The 18,086-nt window shown below is 43.2% G+C and overlaps 1 protein-coding gene across 1 annotated transcript in view; it reads right to left on the bottom strand.

Moving 5' to 3' along the window:
- The window catches only part of TMEFF2 (transmembrane protein with EGF like and two follistatin like domains 2), a 235,259-nt gene that overhangs the window by 46,472 nt on the left and 170,701 nt on the right, over window positions 1–18,086 (bottom strand). The window contains exons 6-7 of the mRNA XM_059702604.1: window positions 7,371–7,519; window positions 6,380–6,439 (exon numbers count right to left, since the gene is read on the bottom strand). Coding sequence (XP_059558587.1) covers window positions 6,380–6,439; window positions 7,371–7,519 — 209 coding nt within the window. The remainder of the gene's footprint in view (window positions 1–6,379; window positions 6,440–7,370; window positions 7,520–18,086) is intronic.

The following is an 18,086-nucleotide window of genomic DNA, read 5'->3' on the forward strand; positions in this document are numbered from 1 at the left end:
GGGGGAGATGGAGGTCCCCTGTCCAAGCCTGACACCTCTGGCGGAGGCGTCAGGCCTGGGCAAGGGGCCGATCCTGCGATTGTAGGGTGATGGGGGTCAACGCCTGAGGGCTCCCAGTATGTGAGAGGGGGCAGACTGGGCTGAGGGACACTCCCCCTCCCCCACACACACCCAGTGCACGAATTTCGTGCACCGGGCCCCTAGTATATATATAAAAATTATATACATATATATTATATAATTTCAAGAGATGTAAAACATTTGCTATTTTAAAACTTCCCTCTTCATGTTGATGGGACAACAAAGGAGCTGATGGGATAAGAAGGGGATGGATAGAATTTGGTTGAACTGTGTATGTCTGATGGCTTTCTTCCATATTTCGGACCTTAACTTAATATTTAAGTGACTGCTTAACGATAAGGAACAGGCTTCTAAAGAGAATGTTTCCTAAAAGTTAATCCTCCCTAAATGTTATAGGAAATGAGGAACAGCCGAGGGCAATGAGCAGCAGGGACCACACTCAGCTCCCTCCCAGGGCCCGAGCGACTCAGGGCTTCCTTCCCTCTTAACAGCTCAGAGAAACAGGGGCATTGCTTTTTCCCAAATGCATATTGTCATCTCACATAATTTTTATCTTTCCTTAGGCTTCCTCATTGCTCTGTTACCCACTTCCCGTTGAACCTGCAGACACCAGAGAAAGACGAGTCCCCCCTCACAGCCCTCTCCCTGCCATGGAAATACCCTCACTGCGTTATACGTATTTTAGTGCTATGCTCTAGTATGTTATAAAAATTGATTTAAAAACCTCCCCAGCCATACGAAGAGCTTCCTGGCATATTTTATAAAAGTCATGGTCGGAGACATTATCCATTCCACGTTTCCCGGCGCTACCTTAGAAAAAGATCTGTGCTAAATCCTCCTTTGAGAAGTTGGTGCCCGAGAAACTTTGCCTTTGGTCTCCGCGCCGATATTTATTTTTATCGGACAGCGGACACCTAGGTCCATTTAGCAGAGGCCTGGGCAACGAGGTCACCTTTGCGAAGCCCAGGAGGGTGGGGTGCATCTGGCAGGGGCCCTGTAGCTATTTTCTGAATAAATGGACTCAGCCATTGCATTTGCAAGAAAGCTTGGGGCTAAATGCAGTAACTTGTAATGGCCTATGTTGTTGATATATTTATTTTTCTTCAACAATTCTGTTTTTATGTTTTCAGTTTCCATTTAAGCATTCTTATTGAGTATGTGTTAATTATAAGCCACTGGAAATCCTTTAAGGAAACTGATACAGAATGTCATAAAAGAAAATACATTTCATTTTCTAGGTGATAAAAGACAAAATAATTTAACTTCATGGTTTTTTTTTTTTTAAAAAAAATCTAACTTATGAAATTAAGTACATTTGCACTGGAAAAATATGTAGCCACTTTTTTTGAAGCATGACCAGACTTTTAGGTAGAAAAACAACACAATAAGAAAGTGCATATACTAGACCAGGGGTCCTCAAACTACGGCCCGCGGGCCACATGCAAATACAAGTATTGTATTTGTTCCCGTTTTGTTTTTTTACTTCAAAATAAGATATATGCAGTGTGCATAGGAATTTGTTCATAGTTTTTTTTTAAAACTATAGTCCGGCCCTCCAACGTTCTGAGGGACAGTGAACTGGCCCCCTGTTTCAAAAGTTTGAGGACCCCTGTACTAGATAATGGAAAACAGAATAGATGACTTCACTTTTTTTCCCATTGTAAAACGTGCGGGGATATACATACTTATATATATTAGAGGCCCTGTCCACCCACATGCGCCCCGCTCACCCACCCACCCTCTGCCCCTTCGCACTCTCAGCCCTGCCCACTTGCACACACCTCGCCCCGCCCACCCACATGTGCCTCGATGTGCTCGCAGCCCTGCCCACCCATGCACACCTCAACGCGCACACCTTGCTGCGCCCGCCTCGCCTCGCTCACCTCGCTGTGCCAGCCTGCCCACTGCTCCGCCTGCCCACCAACCCGCCCGCCCGCCAGCCGCCAGCGGAGCCTGTGGGCCACAGGGGAGGGACCGAGAGGTGCTCCATGCACTTCATGGTGACCGGTCGTTTGGTCGTTACAGCGTTATGGTCACTGGTTTTTTATTTTATTTATATATATATATATATATATATATATATATATATATATATATATATATATATATATATATGTAAGTTTTAAGAGATGTAAAACAATTGCTATTTTAAAATTTCCAGAAAAAAAGTTTAATATTAACAATGAAAATCCTCACAAATCCTGGCTTTGTGATTTTTAAAACCTGTATCTCAGACTGTGGAACCTCAGAGGGAAGGCAGGGGAAGGTTGGTGGGAAGAGATCAACCAATGAACTTGTGTGCATATATGCAAAACCCAAGGACACAGACAATGGGTGGTGAGGGCCTGGGGGGAACAGGAGCGGGCTGGGAGAGGTTAATGGGGGAAAAGGAGGACGTATGTAATACTTTCAACAATAAAGATGAAAAATGAATAAAATAAATAAAAACTGTGTTCTTTAAACCTTTCTGCAAGTGAAGGGAAAGATCTAAATCCAAGCCCAGATTTTAGAGCAATGCAGGGGGATGCCATTCAGCGGGCTGTTCAGCTTATCAGACGGGGCTCCTGTCCCTCCGCCTGGAACAACTGGCGCAGAGCTCCAGACTCAGGGCTCACTCAGGCCTTGGGTTTCTTTAAAGGGCAGAGGGCAGAATAGAGACCCAACTCAGACACAACCAGGAAGCAATGCCTGCAGGCAGGGATGTGCTGGGAAATGCTGTTTTCCTGGTGTCAACTGCACTTGTGAGGGTCTTGGAATCCACAGCTCTAACCCAGCGGGCCTTCTTGTTGGAGCCCAGGCTCCCTTACTTTGTTTTTATTTTTGTTGCTGCTCTTGTTTTGTAAATCACCCCCTGCTGGTCCCTACCGGAGTCTTTCTTTTCAGTGATATTAAAAATAAGAGCATCCTTAAGATGTAGGCGTTCTTTAAAGAGTATTCCCATTTTTGTAATCAGAAATGTGTGTTCTTGGGTTGGTAGCTTTCAGGCAGGCTCAGAAGGAAACAGGTTGTGTGTGGGGAACAGGACCAGGTTTCTAACCCCTGGTATCCCTGACCGGTAAGGACGCAATGAGCAAGTCTTAAGATGAGTACTTCCCTCTGGTGGGAGAGTCCTGAATGTTCTGTCTAACAAGGGAAGTGACTGGCATGGGAGGAGCTGTGAGCACAGCGGACTCTAGGAATGTGAGTCACAGGCTTCCTGCCCCCCCTGCCCCCCCCCGCCCCCCCACCCCCCGGGGGAGTGGAGCCCGTGAAACAGACATGAAGGGGACACGCTGTTCTGTCCTTAGCACTTTCTCCATTAGTCAACCTCCAGTGTTGTTGTTTGCTTGTTTTTAATTTTTTTCTTGGTGGGTTGTAAAATCATGGCAACTTATTTTAGTCCTTATGTTACTCTTATTCTAGGTTTCAGTAAAAATTATTTGGGATAAGTGAGCATGCACATTTTAAGTAGAAGCATAAGGAAAAAAAAAAGAATCTCCAGGTGGTTCTTTCAAATTTTTCCAAAGTTTGCATTCCAAAATTCAGGGAAATGCTAATACTCTTGGAAGCCTGGACATGTTGAGGAACATGGCTATTTTTAAGTCATGTCTAAAAAGGGTTAGGGTACATTGCATTTTAATAAGATCACCCAGAAAGATAAAGGCATCTAAATTACATTCAAGGAAAATTGTTAGGCATATAATCAATGTTTAATTAGGAATTGCAAGCTTCAACTGACATTATCTCCATTCCTGTATTAAACCTGGATTTCAACAAATATGTGTTTTTAAAGTTCACTTTAACCGTAAGCAAATCTGATGTCAAACTAGAAGACTTTGAAGGACACTAAGTATTTTCATTTGCCAGTATTTAAAGATAAATTCTCTTTCCTTTTCACATTCGATAAAGTGATAAGATAAAAAATAATGTCAACTAAAAGCTCTGACACTGACGATCAGAGATAAGTGGAAACCAAACTGAAATATGAATTTTTTTGGAATAAAAATTTAACCCCCCAAAAAACACATCTATTTGTGTATTGGCAGTAATCAATATGAAGAGTTCTTTGTTTCAGGGACAAAATTCTCAGGAAGAGGTTTGATTTTCCTCTGAGTCCAATGATAGATGGGTCAATGGAGAAATATTCATAGAACATTAAATTTTTGAAGACTTCCTCCTCATATGAATTAGTTTTCAAAACATGTATTAAAGTATTTTAAGTACAGTTGGTAAGCTACTCTGGAATGGCAATAAGATCCGTATGAAATTTAGAAATAATTTAGGCTACAGTAAAATTAAATGTGCCAGGTGGTGGCTTATAACATTGTAAAGATATAGTTATTGTAAGTAATAAAGCTATAGAATTTAAATTTGATTTCATTTAAAATATAAAATATGTATTATTAGCCTCAGAACTTAATTTTCTATTATTATCCTTTATTACTTTGAATATTTTCCTGTAGATCAGCATATTCTAAAGGGCATTTTTGGGAACACTAGTACCGCAAAACTTGCCACACACAAAATATATGTGATTGCCCTGGCCTGTGTGGCTCAGTGGGTTGGGCATCAGAAGGTTTGATTCCTGGTCAGGGCACAAGCCCTGGTTGCAGGCTCAATTCCCAGTAGGGGGCGTGCAGGAGACAGCCTATAGATGTGCTCTCACATCAGTGTTTCTCTCTCCATCTCCCTTCCTCTCTCTCTAAAAATCAATAAACTATTTAAAAAAGTGTTATTCATCAAATAGATTTGATAAAAGTTATGTATTATAAAGACATATAAAAATATTTTGGGTGTGATGACATTGTAATATTGCTTACAAAAGGGTTGATCTTTGAAAGATGCAGGTTCCAGTGTTTGTGAATGAAACGATGCCATTTCTGGCCTTCATTTCCACACATTTTGAAAGTGGAAACAATGATAAAGGTGGGATAAGGATGGGTGAGCCGCGCATGGGCTGATGCTACTGAGTTTGAGTGATGAGTACATGTGGGTTCACCATACTCTCCAGCCTACATTTGTGTGTGTTTTGTGCTGATTAGAAAGTCTCCATAACAAAAAAAATGAGTAAATAAACAAATAATAAAGGATGCGAATCTCTTGAAAAATTTTATAGTACACATAGGAGTGGTGAGGAATCCTGGGTTAAAAAAAAAATCATTTGTCTATCTGTGCTCTTCCCCAAAGTACTGACCATGAACTATTCTTTTCAAGGACCACTTACTAATGTCTCTCCCGGGCACTGTGGGGACATCAGAAACATTGCTAAAGGAAATGCAAGTCCAAAAAGAATGAGTGGTAGTGCATTTTTGGAAATGTAAGGGGACATCTGTAACAGTGTCAACAATAAAAATAAAAAACATTATAAAAATCCACTTTACTTGTGTATAGCTTTCAAAGCAAATTACAAAATGCTTTCTTCCACCAGTTCTTAATAATAGCCCCGTAAGGTATAATAAAGCTTTTGCAAATCATAAAAAGGAAGCAATTCTTTTTGATTGAATATTAGTCATAAATCTAGTTGCAAATTCTTAATAGCTAAGTGAAAAAACGTGTTAAAAAGTCCACATATTGTAATCAACTTCAAGGATTCCATATTTATATATTTTTTATCCTGAGTTTTGTATGAAATTCAAGGGTCTGTTTAATTCCTATATCTATAAATTATTTTACAACCTAGGAAAATTATACTTGGTAGAAATATTCCTTAAAATAATATCCTATAATTGCCAACTAAAATTTACATTTTTACATAAAATGCTTTGCAATTTTGCATTGTGTCAGAAGATGAATTTAAGTTTCTAAGTAAATTAAAGAAATTTATTATTTTTAAAAACAAATTATACATACCTTTTTAACTTTCCGTCTGAATAGAGACAGCCTGCAATACTATTTATAGCTGTCCTTTATTTCCAGCTTTTTTAGAGCCTAGCAAACATTCTTATTGTTGACTTTTATGAAAATTCAAACTAGAACATTTGCATTCATTACAATATACTGCCAAAAATGGCATTAATTTCCACGGATACCCATTAATTTGATAAATGTTTTGTCATTTGTACCATTTGCACTGTCAAAACAAGTTAATTATATCTTACTGACATTTTTGACAATTGCTTTAACTCTGGCAGAAAAAAAAAAAAAGGGTGTTATTTACTTCAAAAAATTCACTCTTGCCTAGTGAAAGACTGAACGAAGCAAGCGAAGACCTAGCAGGTCAGAAGCATCGCACCATGAAACTCAGGACCAATGCTAACCAAGAATCCTCAGGACTAGTCTATAGACGTGCTCATGTCTTGTAGTAGAAAATGTTAGGTACCTGCGTAATCTGTTCTTGCATAATGTCCATCTTCAGATTTAGTAGTGGTAGTTGTGTTGTCTGTGTTAAAAAATCAACAACAAAGATTGGTTAACTATTTCTTAACATCTAACGTCAACTTTATATTACCCCCAATAGCATTTTCATTGCAATTAAGGTATTTTTACAACTGCACTTCTAAGCAACCATTACACAAAGACAGATTGACAATGTCAATTTCAGTTTGAGGGAGAATAACAGAATGATACCAGCTTTCTAAATTTTAGGGCAAGGAGAAGGTTACTAATATAACTAAGATCAGTTGGGTAAAAAAATAACAAGTCAAAAATCAACAAAATATTTCTGAACAAGAAACAAAGTAGAACATTCTGCATTAAAAATGTACTTGAAATACTTCTATTGAATCAATATATAACAGTGGTGTGATTTACTTTTAATTTCAAAGATTCTTTGCTAAAATGATTTTGACTTTCTTTTTGTCCTCCGCAGGGAGAATGTCTGTTATCTTCTGAAAACTGGCTCTCGTGTTTCTGTGTTTCTGGCATTGTGAAGGCACAGTCCCGTGATACAGAAAAAGATATGGGCGTGGTCATAGGCCCTTCAACTTATAATTAACACAAATACCACAGTAGACTCTACTAGCCATTATACATCAGAACTGCCTTTTGGAACGAAACAGCTGCCTACTAAGAAGTTTTCGTCACTTTCATTTCTATACAAAGACTAAAACATCCTTTGAAATGAATTTTTTAAAGTATTTTTATTGATTTCAGAGAGGAAGGGAGAGGGAGAGAGAGACTGAAACATCAGTGATGAGAGCGAATCATTGATTGGCTGCCTCCTGCACGCCCCCTTCTGGGGATAGAGCCCATATGGGGCATGTGCCCTTGACTGGGAATCGAACCCGGACCCTTCAGCCCGCAGGCTGACGCTCTATCCACTGAGCCAGACCAGCCAGGGCCTTTGGAATGAATTTTAGTGTAAACATTACCTTGACATCGACCCAGCGACAGGACTTCGATTTTCTCCTGCTTCTGACATGACGCCTCCTTGATCTGACAGGCGTTATCGTAGGACTTCCCGTCGGAGGCGCAGAGGGGGTTGAAGTTGGTCTGAGAACAGTCAATGTTGCACACACACCTAAAGGGAGAGAGAAAAACACGTCACGTCAGTGGGGACATTACCACGTGATGAGCAAAACACCACGTGGAAGAACCACGAGGTTGGCCAACAGCAAGTTGGAAAAACTGAAGTGTTTTCTTCCAGGGAAGTTTCTCATGTTTCCACCTGATACAAAAAAGAGAATTAATCACAACTATTTCAGACGACCAAGCCGTGGATGACAGACACACGGGGAAAACTCAGAAAGGAGCCGTCAGTGGGTCCTGGCCACCGGGACTTGGAAAGCCCGCACATGACCTTGATGCGAGCCCACAGAAGCTACAGAGGCTGCAGCCCTGCCCCTCTGCTGTGCGTCTCCTTCAGCGAACCTCCCTGTGCTGGTCCTTCCTTGGGGTGCTGGATGAGGAGAGCCCAAGGGAGAGGGTGCAGGTGATATTTAACCAGGAGCAAACAGGGAGACGATGGAATGCAATCAGAAGTTCCATTTTCTCGGCATGCATGCGATGCGCATCAAATGTGCTAACCCGGAACCCTCAGTGATCCTTAACATTTCGGGGGCCACCAAACCTTGAGAATCAAATGAAAGGTGTGGATCTCTCCTCAGAAATACCCACAAACAACTCTTGCGTAATATGTTAGGGGTTCCATGAGCCCCTTGAGGCCTACCCCTTGGCCCCTTCCCCAGATACCCAACTCTTTTTCTAGTTCAGTTTTAAATAGCAAGTTGATTATCACTCATGATTTTAGTATGTTTCTTAATATAAATAAAAATGTAGTGAATGAATGAGAATTACGCCACCTGAATTAGAAGAATATTTTAAAGCAAAACTTTAATGATTTTTTTCTGTTCTTATAATTCTCTGTATTTTACAATGTACTTTGTTATTCAGAATATTGTGTTGTTTTTGGCCTTCAAATACTCTCTTAGAATATGAATTCATCTTTAAAATTTCTATTAATAGTCATGTTATATTTCTAAATAGATTATGTGCTTCTCAAAGTGGTGAAGCACACATTTTACTTCTGTATATCTTCCTTAGAGCTGGGCGCCCGCTATACTGATAAAAGCACACAGCTGACCTGCTGGCTCTCTGCATGCCTGGCATCATTTCATCACCAACAGCCTTTTACAGACCAATGACATTATATAAGGTCAGAGAGCTAGTAAACTATGGAATGAGGACCCTCTACGGATGTGTTAAAGTAAAACCCAGCCCTCTCCTCTTGCCATGGAGTGTGTGCTAGAATTTTCCAGAAAACTTTAAAATATACTGATTAATAGGCAAGCTTCAGGAGCGGAGCCTAGAATTCTGCATTCTCAGGCGGTTGCCCCGGCAGGGGTCTCACCTCCTGGGAGTCGGTGCTGGATCTGATCTGTTTGTTGATGGAGAGGGTTGTCCGCACACTACTGTTTCTCAGAGTGCCGTCCTCAGACAATCGTATCGGAATGGTCTAGCTCTCTGCTAAAGAGGCCGGCAAAAAGGTGCGAATGCACTTCACTTTTGGGGGTAAGAGAACTGCTTTAGGAACACTTGGCTATTTTTACTTTCACCCGTTTAGGGACAGCGAGCTAGGATAGAGGTAACCATCTCTAAACGCTCCAGTCATTCAGGAGTGGCTTCCTACTTTAGCTGTGATGGTGCCGTGTGACCACAGCTATGGGATCACAACATTGCTTGAAATGGGATCAGGAACTTATAAAGAGTCTGGAATTTGTAGAAATTTGTGTTCATGGAGCAGAGGGGTTTTGTGTGTTTGTATGAGTGAAGGAGTGTGTGTGTGTGTGTGTGTGTGTGTGTGTGTGTGTGTGTGTAAATGGGCTCTGTGGTGATATTTACTGCATTGTTAATGGTTCTATTTGCTAGTTTTATATCTTGACTTTTCTACAACCTTCTCATGGACAGTATGTCTTTTTCATGTCGATTTCCTGGTACCTAGCACAGCACGTCGGAGCGAGTTTTCAATAAATGCTTGTCGACTTAATTACCTAGTTCAGAATGGCAGGGTGGGCTGGTGGAGTTAAAGAAACGGTCTTTGTTCTAGACATGAACACACCAGAGAGAACCAGTCACACGTTCACATAACCTCTCCCTAACTTGGCACTGCTTGGCCTGCGGACTCCCGAAGGAAGGAGAGGGCAGGCTGGGAGAGCTAAGGCCCTTCCTACTTGGGTTTGTGGCCGCACAAAGGAAGCAGCACTGGCCCTCAGTGGCTCAACGGCATTGAACGCCCATTGTGAAAGGATGGGTTTGCCGGGCTATTATCTCTATTTTGTGGTGCAGATTTGGGGAACCAATATAATTTAAACATGGCAGTGACTTAGTCTATTGCTACCTCAAACCACTAAAAAATATAAGGCTCTGATAAAAAAGTGACAGAATTATCATATAGTGTGATGGCGAGATTGCAGGTCACCCTGGATTAATTTGCATATTCTTCATAATTATGCAAATTAATCCAGGGTTTGTGGGTTTTTTTCTTCTTCTTTTCCTACAGAAATGAAAGGCAGACATTTTTAAAAACAGGAACTATCCCTTCTTCACTGCCTTTGGCAAGTAATTGCATTATTATTCATTCTGAGAGGAGTAACTAGTTAATTACAGCATGTCACAAGTATTTATGTGAGCCACGGATTTGTTAGGCTTCGGACGGCACGGGTGGCGTTAGGGATTTTTTTGGCGCTTTTTCTTCTTTTATTTTTTTCAACCTATCTCGGTCTTTTGACATTTTGGCACTGCAGTTGCATAGATTTCTTGTCTTCTAGGCTACGGAGAAAAAGAATAAGGCTCACTTGAAAATAATTTTAGGGCTCTGCCTGTGGAAATACAACCCTGTAAGATCCTTCAACGAAAATTAACATTGACTGAAAACCTTTGCTCTCTGAATCGTAAGAAAGAAAAGAAACATCCAATCATTTTCAAAGATCGCCTGATGGAGTGAAAAGTCTGAATTCCAGGAAGTGGAAGGCGGTGTCTAACACAACTTACAGACACTGATAATGACCTCATGAGTATTTGGGCAGGGGGCTTGACTTAACTGCGTCCCTGCCTTTCCTAAATGGCTCCCTCAGGTTGTCCTGCAGTGAGTTAAGTAGGCTTTTCCCGAGTATTTAGGAATGCTCATCCCCTGGCCGAGTCTGCATAAGGACGCAAACCCTGCCAGGTAGTGAATTACCTACTCGTACGTCCGGTTGGTGGTGGCCCTCTAATCTCACCAGATTTTGTTCCCTTTATCAGGCATGCCCGTCACTCATTCCTCTCCCAAGCTTCTTGGCTGGTGTCCCTTCTGAATTTCGGCCACAAAGCATTTCTGATCAGTTTAAAGCAGCCAGATGCAGGGCCCTGAGCGAGGCTGGCTTCCTGGCTGCCCTGGACCCAGGCTGGAGTGTTTCCCTGGAGCCGGTCTCTGGGGAAGGGTCAGACCCGCGCTGGCGCGGCCGGTCAATGAGGTCAGGGCTGCTGTCTGTGCTCTCCATCAGAACTGTCATGGAGGAGCTGCCTCCCATTAATCACAGCAAAAAGGGGGCACCTTTCACTCCAGACTCTTGCGATAATTTCAGCCCATTTACTCATTAACTATCACACCACTCCTGTTGATGGAACTTGATTAGGGCATTTTATCTGTAAAGAGACGGCAACTCAGGGTGAACTGTGACTTGTGAGGGGAAAATGAGAGGTGAAAATCCATTGAAAACTTCCATCCCCTGTGCAAGGCGTGTGGAAGCACTGGCTGAGAGGTAGACTAGGAAGCTGGCCGTGTGGTTACCCAGGACAGGCGTGAGTTTGGGCATATACATTGGAGGAGGGCAACCCTTGCAGTTTTGAAACCCAGGAAGAGCAATGCCCTTCTCCAGGCATGTGACCCAGGACTGCAGCGAGCTTCTCCAGGGGGACTGGGCTTATCTTGGACGTGGAAAATGTTTAGTTGCCATTAATATCTATCTCTTTACAAGGAGGAAAAGGATAGCAGTTGGCCTACTGGATGGGAAGTTCTCGGGAATATTGGGGCAAAGCCTAGGACAAAAAATAGCTACTCACTGGGTATCTACAGGAAGGAAAATGGAGTTGAGAAACCCTTCCCCTGGGCTGGGGGCGGGGGGGGGGGGGCGTGCACACAGAACTTCAAAAACCAGAATTACATACTGAACATGGAGAACCATGCCTGGGGAAGATACTGATGGTCAGATCCTATATAATAAAAGCCTAATATGCAAATAGACCGAATGGTGGAACAACTGGTTGGCGGGGGGCAGGGCCAGCAAGCGGGTAGCGCCAGGCCAGCCAAGGCAGGTACTAGTGGACTGAGGGAGGGGACGACGACCAGGGGTGACTGGTGGTGGCAAAGGGGCGATCGAGGGGCGGGGCCGGCCGCTTGCCAGCTAGTGCTGTCTCCCGATCAGCCCGTGGGTTGCCTCCCACAGAGGGAGGCCAGACTGAGCTTAAGCCGTCAGTCTGACATCCCCCGAGGGCTCCTGGTCTGCTAGAGGGCACAGGCCAGGCTGAGGGAATCTTCCCCCCTCCCCTGAAGTGCACGAATTTTCATGCACCGGGCCTCTAGTGTTGAAATGTCTAACATAATGACACAGGTAGATGGGGAATGTGACTAGAGCTTGGAATTTGTTATCGGACCTGTGTCTAATTGAGGCTCAATCATATACTAGCTGTATGGCCTTGGATCAGTTATTTAACTCCCCAAGCCCATGAAAACGGAGAGACTAACTCAGGATAATAGGGATGAAATGAAATAACGCACATAGATTGCTTAACAAAGTCTCTGAGAAGTTGTAATTAGCCAATAGATGTTGATCATTAATAACTTTTGATTCAATGGTTTCCAATCCTGGATGCAGATCCAAACCTCTGTGGAGTATTTCACCTTGGCCCACTCCCGAGACTCCCACTGAGGAGCGCTGGTGTGAGGCCTGGGTGGGTGCAGCTGTCAACAATGCCACTGGCGATTCTGGTGTGCAGCTGTGCTATTAATCACAGTAAATATGTTCTCACCCCCTAAGTCTCAGAGACTTCCCATGTTCACTGTGTGTAAGATTTACCGTGAGAGATTGCGATGCAATAGTTCTGGGGCAGGACGCAGAGATCAGCATTTTAAACGATTCCCTTAGCTCTTTCCGAGGTGGGTGACTTGCATAGTCTAATGAGAAATCTCAGCTATTCTGGTTCCAGCCGCACCCTTTTCCCTCTCCCCTTCATTCCATTATAAGGAGCTTAATATTCTTACTCAATGTACATGCTTCAGTGACACGCACTGGGATGCTTTCCTCCACGTGGTATCTGTGTGGTGATAGGTAATTGAATGTACAGATTCGAAAACTTCAGGGGCAGAGCAGTCGGCAGAACCGATTCACCAAGTAAAACCAAGAGCGAGTGGTGAGAAAGGAGACGAAGCGATGGAGGGCTCCTTTGTGCCAGGCACGTAGCTCCTCTGCAAGACTCTCATGTTTATGCTCACAAGACAGGGGGAAAGGTGGAGGCGGAACTACCTCAAAGGATGGGGAGGCCTGAACAGAGTCGTGGTGAAGCGAGTGACAGGGAGATGTGTGGAGGCAGACAGTGCTCCGGGTGCTGGGGGACCGCGAATAGATCCTCTGATTGAAATCAGCTCTTCCCATCAGAAGGGTGGCGGCCTTCCACACTCCGGATTGCCAAGGGCCTCGATGCCAGTCCAAGGAGGGCCTTTACCTGCTAGGCAACGGGGAGTCCTGAAAGCTCTCTGGGCACGGGGTGACGAGAAGGTCACGTGATGAAGGGGGTGCTCTAGGGAGATGAAGCTGGCGGTGGGGTGTGGGCAGAGGAACCAGTCCCCAGGCTACTGCCATCAGCCAGGGGGCTCATAGGACAGCCCAGGAGCGAGGCATGCACGCGGAGAGAGAAAGGGGATCATCACTAGGGCTTAGTGACCTGACACGAAGGCACATTCCAGCAGCTGCTAAGGAAAACATGCCCCACCGGGCGCGTCCTGCTCTTCCCTTTCCTGCTTTCTTCCTGCTCTGCGCCGCGTGCCAAGTCGGAAAACGATGAGGGAGCAGGCGGGCTAGGGAGGCAAATGATCTCTTTCTCTGCTACTGAGAGGGGCGCCAACGGGGCTCCATCCCGAGACCACGGAGGCACCTTCGCTGCAGTTGACAGAGAGCTACTCCTCGTATCACCGCCTGGCCTGCCTGATCCCAGGACTGACCTAAGACGCCGTGGCAGCAGCTACTTTTGATGCCAGGGCCCCAGAGAGCAAACAGGCTCCCTCCAGGCAGCCCCCCTGCAGTGCCCCGGAGACAGTCAAAGCAGAATTTGACTCATGTACCACAGCGGCCTTTTTTCAGGATTTCTTTTCCCCTTTGAAGCAGCTGCATTTACACCCTAAGATAATCAAAGCAAACAGTTCTTCCTCATACACATTGTTTAAAGTAGCCGGAAGCCAAACCCCCTCATTAGCATCATGTGTAGGCTCTCTCATTAGGCTGGAACACACTTCTAGTAGCCAAGGGCGATTCTGTGATCACTAAAGAGAGGTCGCTGTCTAGAAGGGCCTTAATACACCACGAAGTCAGAAAGCATGAAAGCCCCACCATTAATAGTTGCCTGGAAAAACAATAGAATGAATTGGGGGGGGGGTGACTTTCAATAGACCAGATTCTCACTCTCTTCTTTTGTCACGCGCTTCCCTTTGGCCCGGCTGTGGGACTGCCACACCCAGCGGGGCGCCTTCATGTTCATATTTTGCCAACTGACCCTCTGGCATGCTTTCCTTTGACAAAGATCTTTCAAGAGTAAATGTGTCTGAGCATCATTGCAGTCTAGGTTTTCCACAAAGCTGCAGTTAACATCACACCCTTGGATTTTATCCACGGGACACAGGGAATGGTCGATGAAAAATAGCTCTGCATTGAGGAAAAATGACTATTTTGAAAATATTGCCCATTACACTGTGTAGATCATTTTGATTTGCTTAACTTTTGTTCTTTTTTCTATAAGGATATTCGTGATCATTCTTTTCAGGGGAAAAGGGTGGTCTAATTTGATGATCTGGCATGTCTCCTTTGGTTAGATCATGTGAGCTTGAGACCTAATATGTTGTCCTTTATGCCTTGGCTCTCAGGGAGCTTGGAGCTCAGCAGTGAGTGAGTGAGTGAGTGTGTGTGTGTGTGTGTGTGGTGTGTGTGTAAATGAATGATGGGTGGCACAGGGGAACAACACAGTATCTGTCCAACAGGTTTCAATCCATTTTATTGCTCTTATGATATAAAGGTAGGAAAATAAGGTGACATTTGTATACTTATAACATTTCCTTATGGAATTAATTCAGTGTTTTTTTGACGTGCTTTTTCAAGACTGATAACAACACAAGTTTATGCTGCTATAGTTGGTCATAAAAATAAGGCACTCACTCAATTACTCTGGCATGAACTCATTCTATTAATTAATTAAAAGTTGGACCAAATGATCTCCCTTTATGATTACACCATCCTTTCTTTTTTACTAATTTAAATTGGCATTAAACTAAAATTTAATACATACTGTAACATGTTATTATAAATTTCATTGGAATAATAAAAAAAATTATAATAAAAATATTCGTAGGGATTCCGTATCCTAACCTTGGAAAGAAAAGATGGGGAACATGATTAAGGAAGGAGGATGCCTTAACTTTATCTGTAATGTTATCTTGTAAGTTTTTCTTAAGATAAATGTTATTTTATCTTAAGAAAAGATCAAAAGAAAATAAGATAAAATGTTTATTTATTAAAACTAGGTGGTGGATGCACAAGTGTTATATCATCTTTGATAAATTCAAAATATAATTAAAAATAGAAAGATTAGAGCCCGGCCGGTGTGACTCAGTGGTTGAGCATCAACCCATGGACCAGGAGGTGACTCTGGATTCCCAGTCAGGGCACATGCCCAGCTCGTGGGCTCGATGATGTTTCAATGCTGTTTCTCTCTCACTGATGTTTCTATCCCTCTCCCTTCCTCTCTCTAAAATCAATGAAAACATTTAAAAAAATACATTAGATTTGACAATTTGCTTAAAACGATGACATCACCAACCTTGGTAAATTTATTTTGCATTGATTTAGATCTGGATAATTTATCTCTAAATTATTTAAACCAATTTGAAGAAAAATATATGTACATGAAAAACTTCCAGTGGAATATAATGTTTCTTTGTAAGCAACTAAGATTGAACTGTCTGTACAAACATGACTTTCAAGCAGAGACTTCACGTGAAGGAACCTTCTGCGTCTCTTCCTCCTCTTACGTGTCAGCCCCGGGAATGTTAAACTCGCAGACACGAGGTGGCATTTCGGTGCTGGCCGCTCCCAAACAGGGCTGTGTGCAGCGCTGTCAGCCAGAAACAGTGGGAGGAAGGCCTTTAGGTAGAAATGTTTGAAAATTTTCCCTGAAATAAGAATTATTCAGAGCATTCTCAAAAGTCTTAGCTTTAAAGGGAGCCATGAGCTCCCCAGAAGGTCTTCTGGTAAGGGTGTTTGGAGGGCTGCAGCTCTTCCTGACAGAACCCCCCTTTCTCACTCCTAAGCACGTGCATTTCCATTTATCATTTTAGTCCAAACCCATAAGCACCAGATCCCTACTAGGTGGCAGGGATTTGACCTACACATCAGAGCACCAGATGGCCCACGGGGCCCAGCGGCAGCAGAGCCACAGCGAAAAGAGAAACACAAGCATCCATAACACAGTGTGGTCGGAGTCGGGCTCTGTTGGCGCGGACACTGTTTTGTGAGAAATGAGGAGGGATAGTGGCTTCTACCTGCAGAGTCTGGCAAGGCTTCAGACTTCCCTCCTGCCTTTAAAAAATATGTGATAACTCACACTCTTGTCTTGCATTTCCTGTGAGAAATGGCATCATATGGGTCCTGTTGGGACCCAGAGCCATAGAAGCTTCTGGAAGTCAGGCCTGGCCAGTGGAGAACCGGTGCTGGAGTCAGGGCTCTGGGACCTGGGTGGGCACTTGCCTCTCTAGCCGCTGGAAGGACAAGCTGGCCCAGGAAGATGCTAGGGTGGTCAGCACTAAAATTCCGACCCTGGTTTCCCGTACTCCTACTGCGAATACTTCCATTCATCCCGCTCACCCCAGTCTTCCTACCATCCGCTCAGTCTCTGGGCTTCTTCTGTCTCCACCCTAAATGAGTTCGGCAACCTGCCCTCCCCTCCCTGACCCCCAGGCACCGTGCTTGCACACAAGAGACACTCTGCACGTGGTGGTCAATGAATGGATGAATGAATGAGAATTGTGCCTGAGTTTTCAGCATTCCCTTCCCGTCCTCCCAGTCAGTGACGTCCTCATTGAGTCCCACCTATGGGGGCTCCAGTCATGCTCCTTTGTCATTCCTGGGGCTGATGACGCTCCCTCTACTGCTACTGGTAGCTTGCACTTTCATCATCTGTAGCCGTACTTATGTGTTTTCTGTTCGATCCTGTGTCACCTGAGTCCAGAGTTTAGTGGGAAGAACATGGACCTGTAATCTTGTAATTAGGGCCACAGCCCATTATCTGTCCCTAATAAATGCTCACTGAGTGACAGACCTGCGTTAGAATCCCAATTCTTCAAGTTATTTGATGCATCTCTAAAATGTAGAAAGTAACTCCTCGCTCATACTAACACCCGCCTCAAAAGGTGATCTGAGGGTGTAAGTGAAGACCAACTGGAAACAACTTTGGGTGGTAAGAGGTGGGCAGGTTCTGTTGTTTCCCTGGCTCATGGAGCTTAGTCTTCATCTTGTATTGAATTGGTCCAGTCATTCCAGGTTGAACATAACCACATTACCTTCCCACCTTCACCTAACTGATCAACTGCAAATAAGCTTTGACTCCATGCAGACAAAAGAACTATTTGGCATGCATATTTATTTCAAATCTATTAATTGAGTTTTTTCTTCCTTGTTTGGAAGTACGAGAAGCCTACCGTTGTTTTTTTTCAATTTTTTTTTTTTGATAAGAAAGTAACTGGTAACAGATAACATCTCCAGTGTATTCTATTCTAAAGATGAGATATTTGGTTCTGTCCTATACATTTTACTATTTTTTTTATTCTGTGTTGCTTTCAAAATATAAAAACCACGTGTTATTTATCTGGTTTTCCAGAAATATTACAAATTCTTGCAAAGCCTGAGAATATCACGGTACTGAATGCTAAAAATAAGTTTTTTCACTCCGACATTTTCCCTAGCCCTTGTTATCTGTTCTTCACTTCTTCCTTTCCTTTTTTCCTCTCCCTCTCTCTCTCTCTCTCTCTCTCTCTCTCTCTCTCTCTCTCTCTCTCTCTCCCTCTCCCTCTCCTTTTTCTTTCTATCTATTGAAGTCAACATACAATTTAACTACAAATGAGGAAAAATTCCCTGCTGCTATGGTGCTTACTCTAGCACACACACTTACTATCTAGAACATGGAAAGGGTCAACATTCTTGATAATGTGGGAAAACACTTTTTAATATATACTGTCTATAAAGATGATATAAATGTATTTATATGCAGAGACAATATAAATGAGAGATAAATCTACTTGTACTTTCAAACACAGTAGAAAGAAACTCAATTTATAGATTTTAGATAAATGT

This window comes from Myotis daubentonii, chromosome 7, assembly GCF_963259705.1.
Source record: "Myotis daubentonii chromosome 7, mMyoDau2.1, whole genome shotgun sequence".
Taxonomy (NCBI): domain Eukaryota; kingdom Metazoa; phylum Chordata; class Mammalia; order Chiroptera; family Vespertilionidae; genus Myotis; species Myotis daubentonii.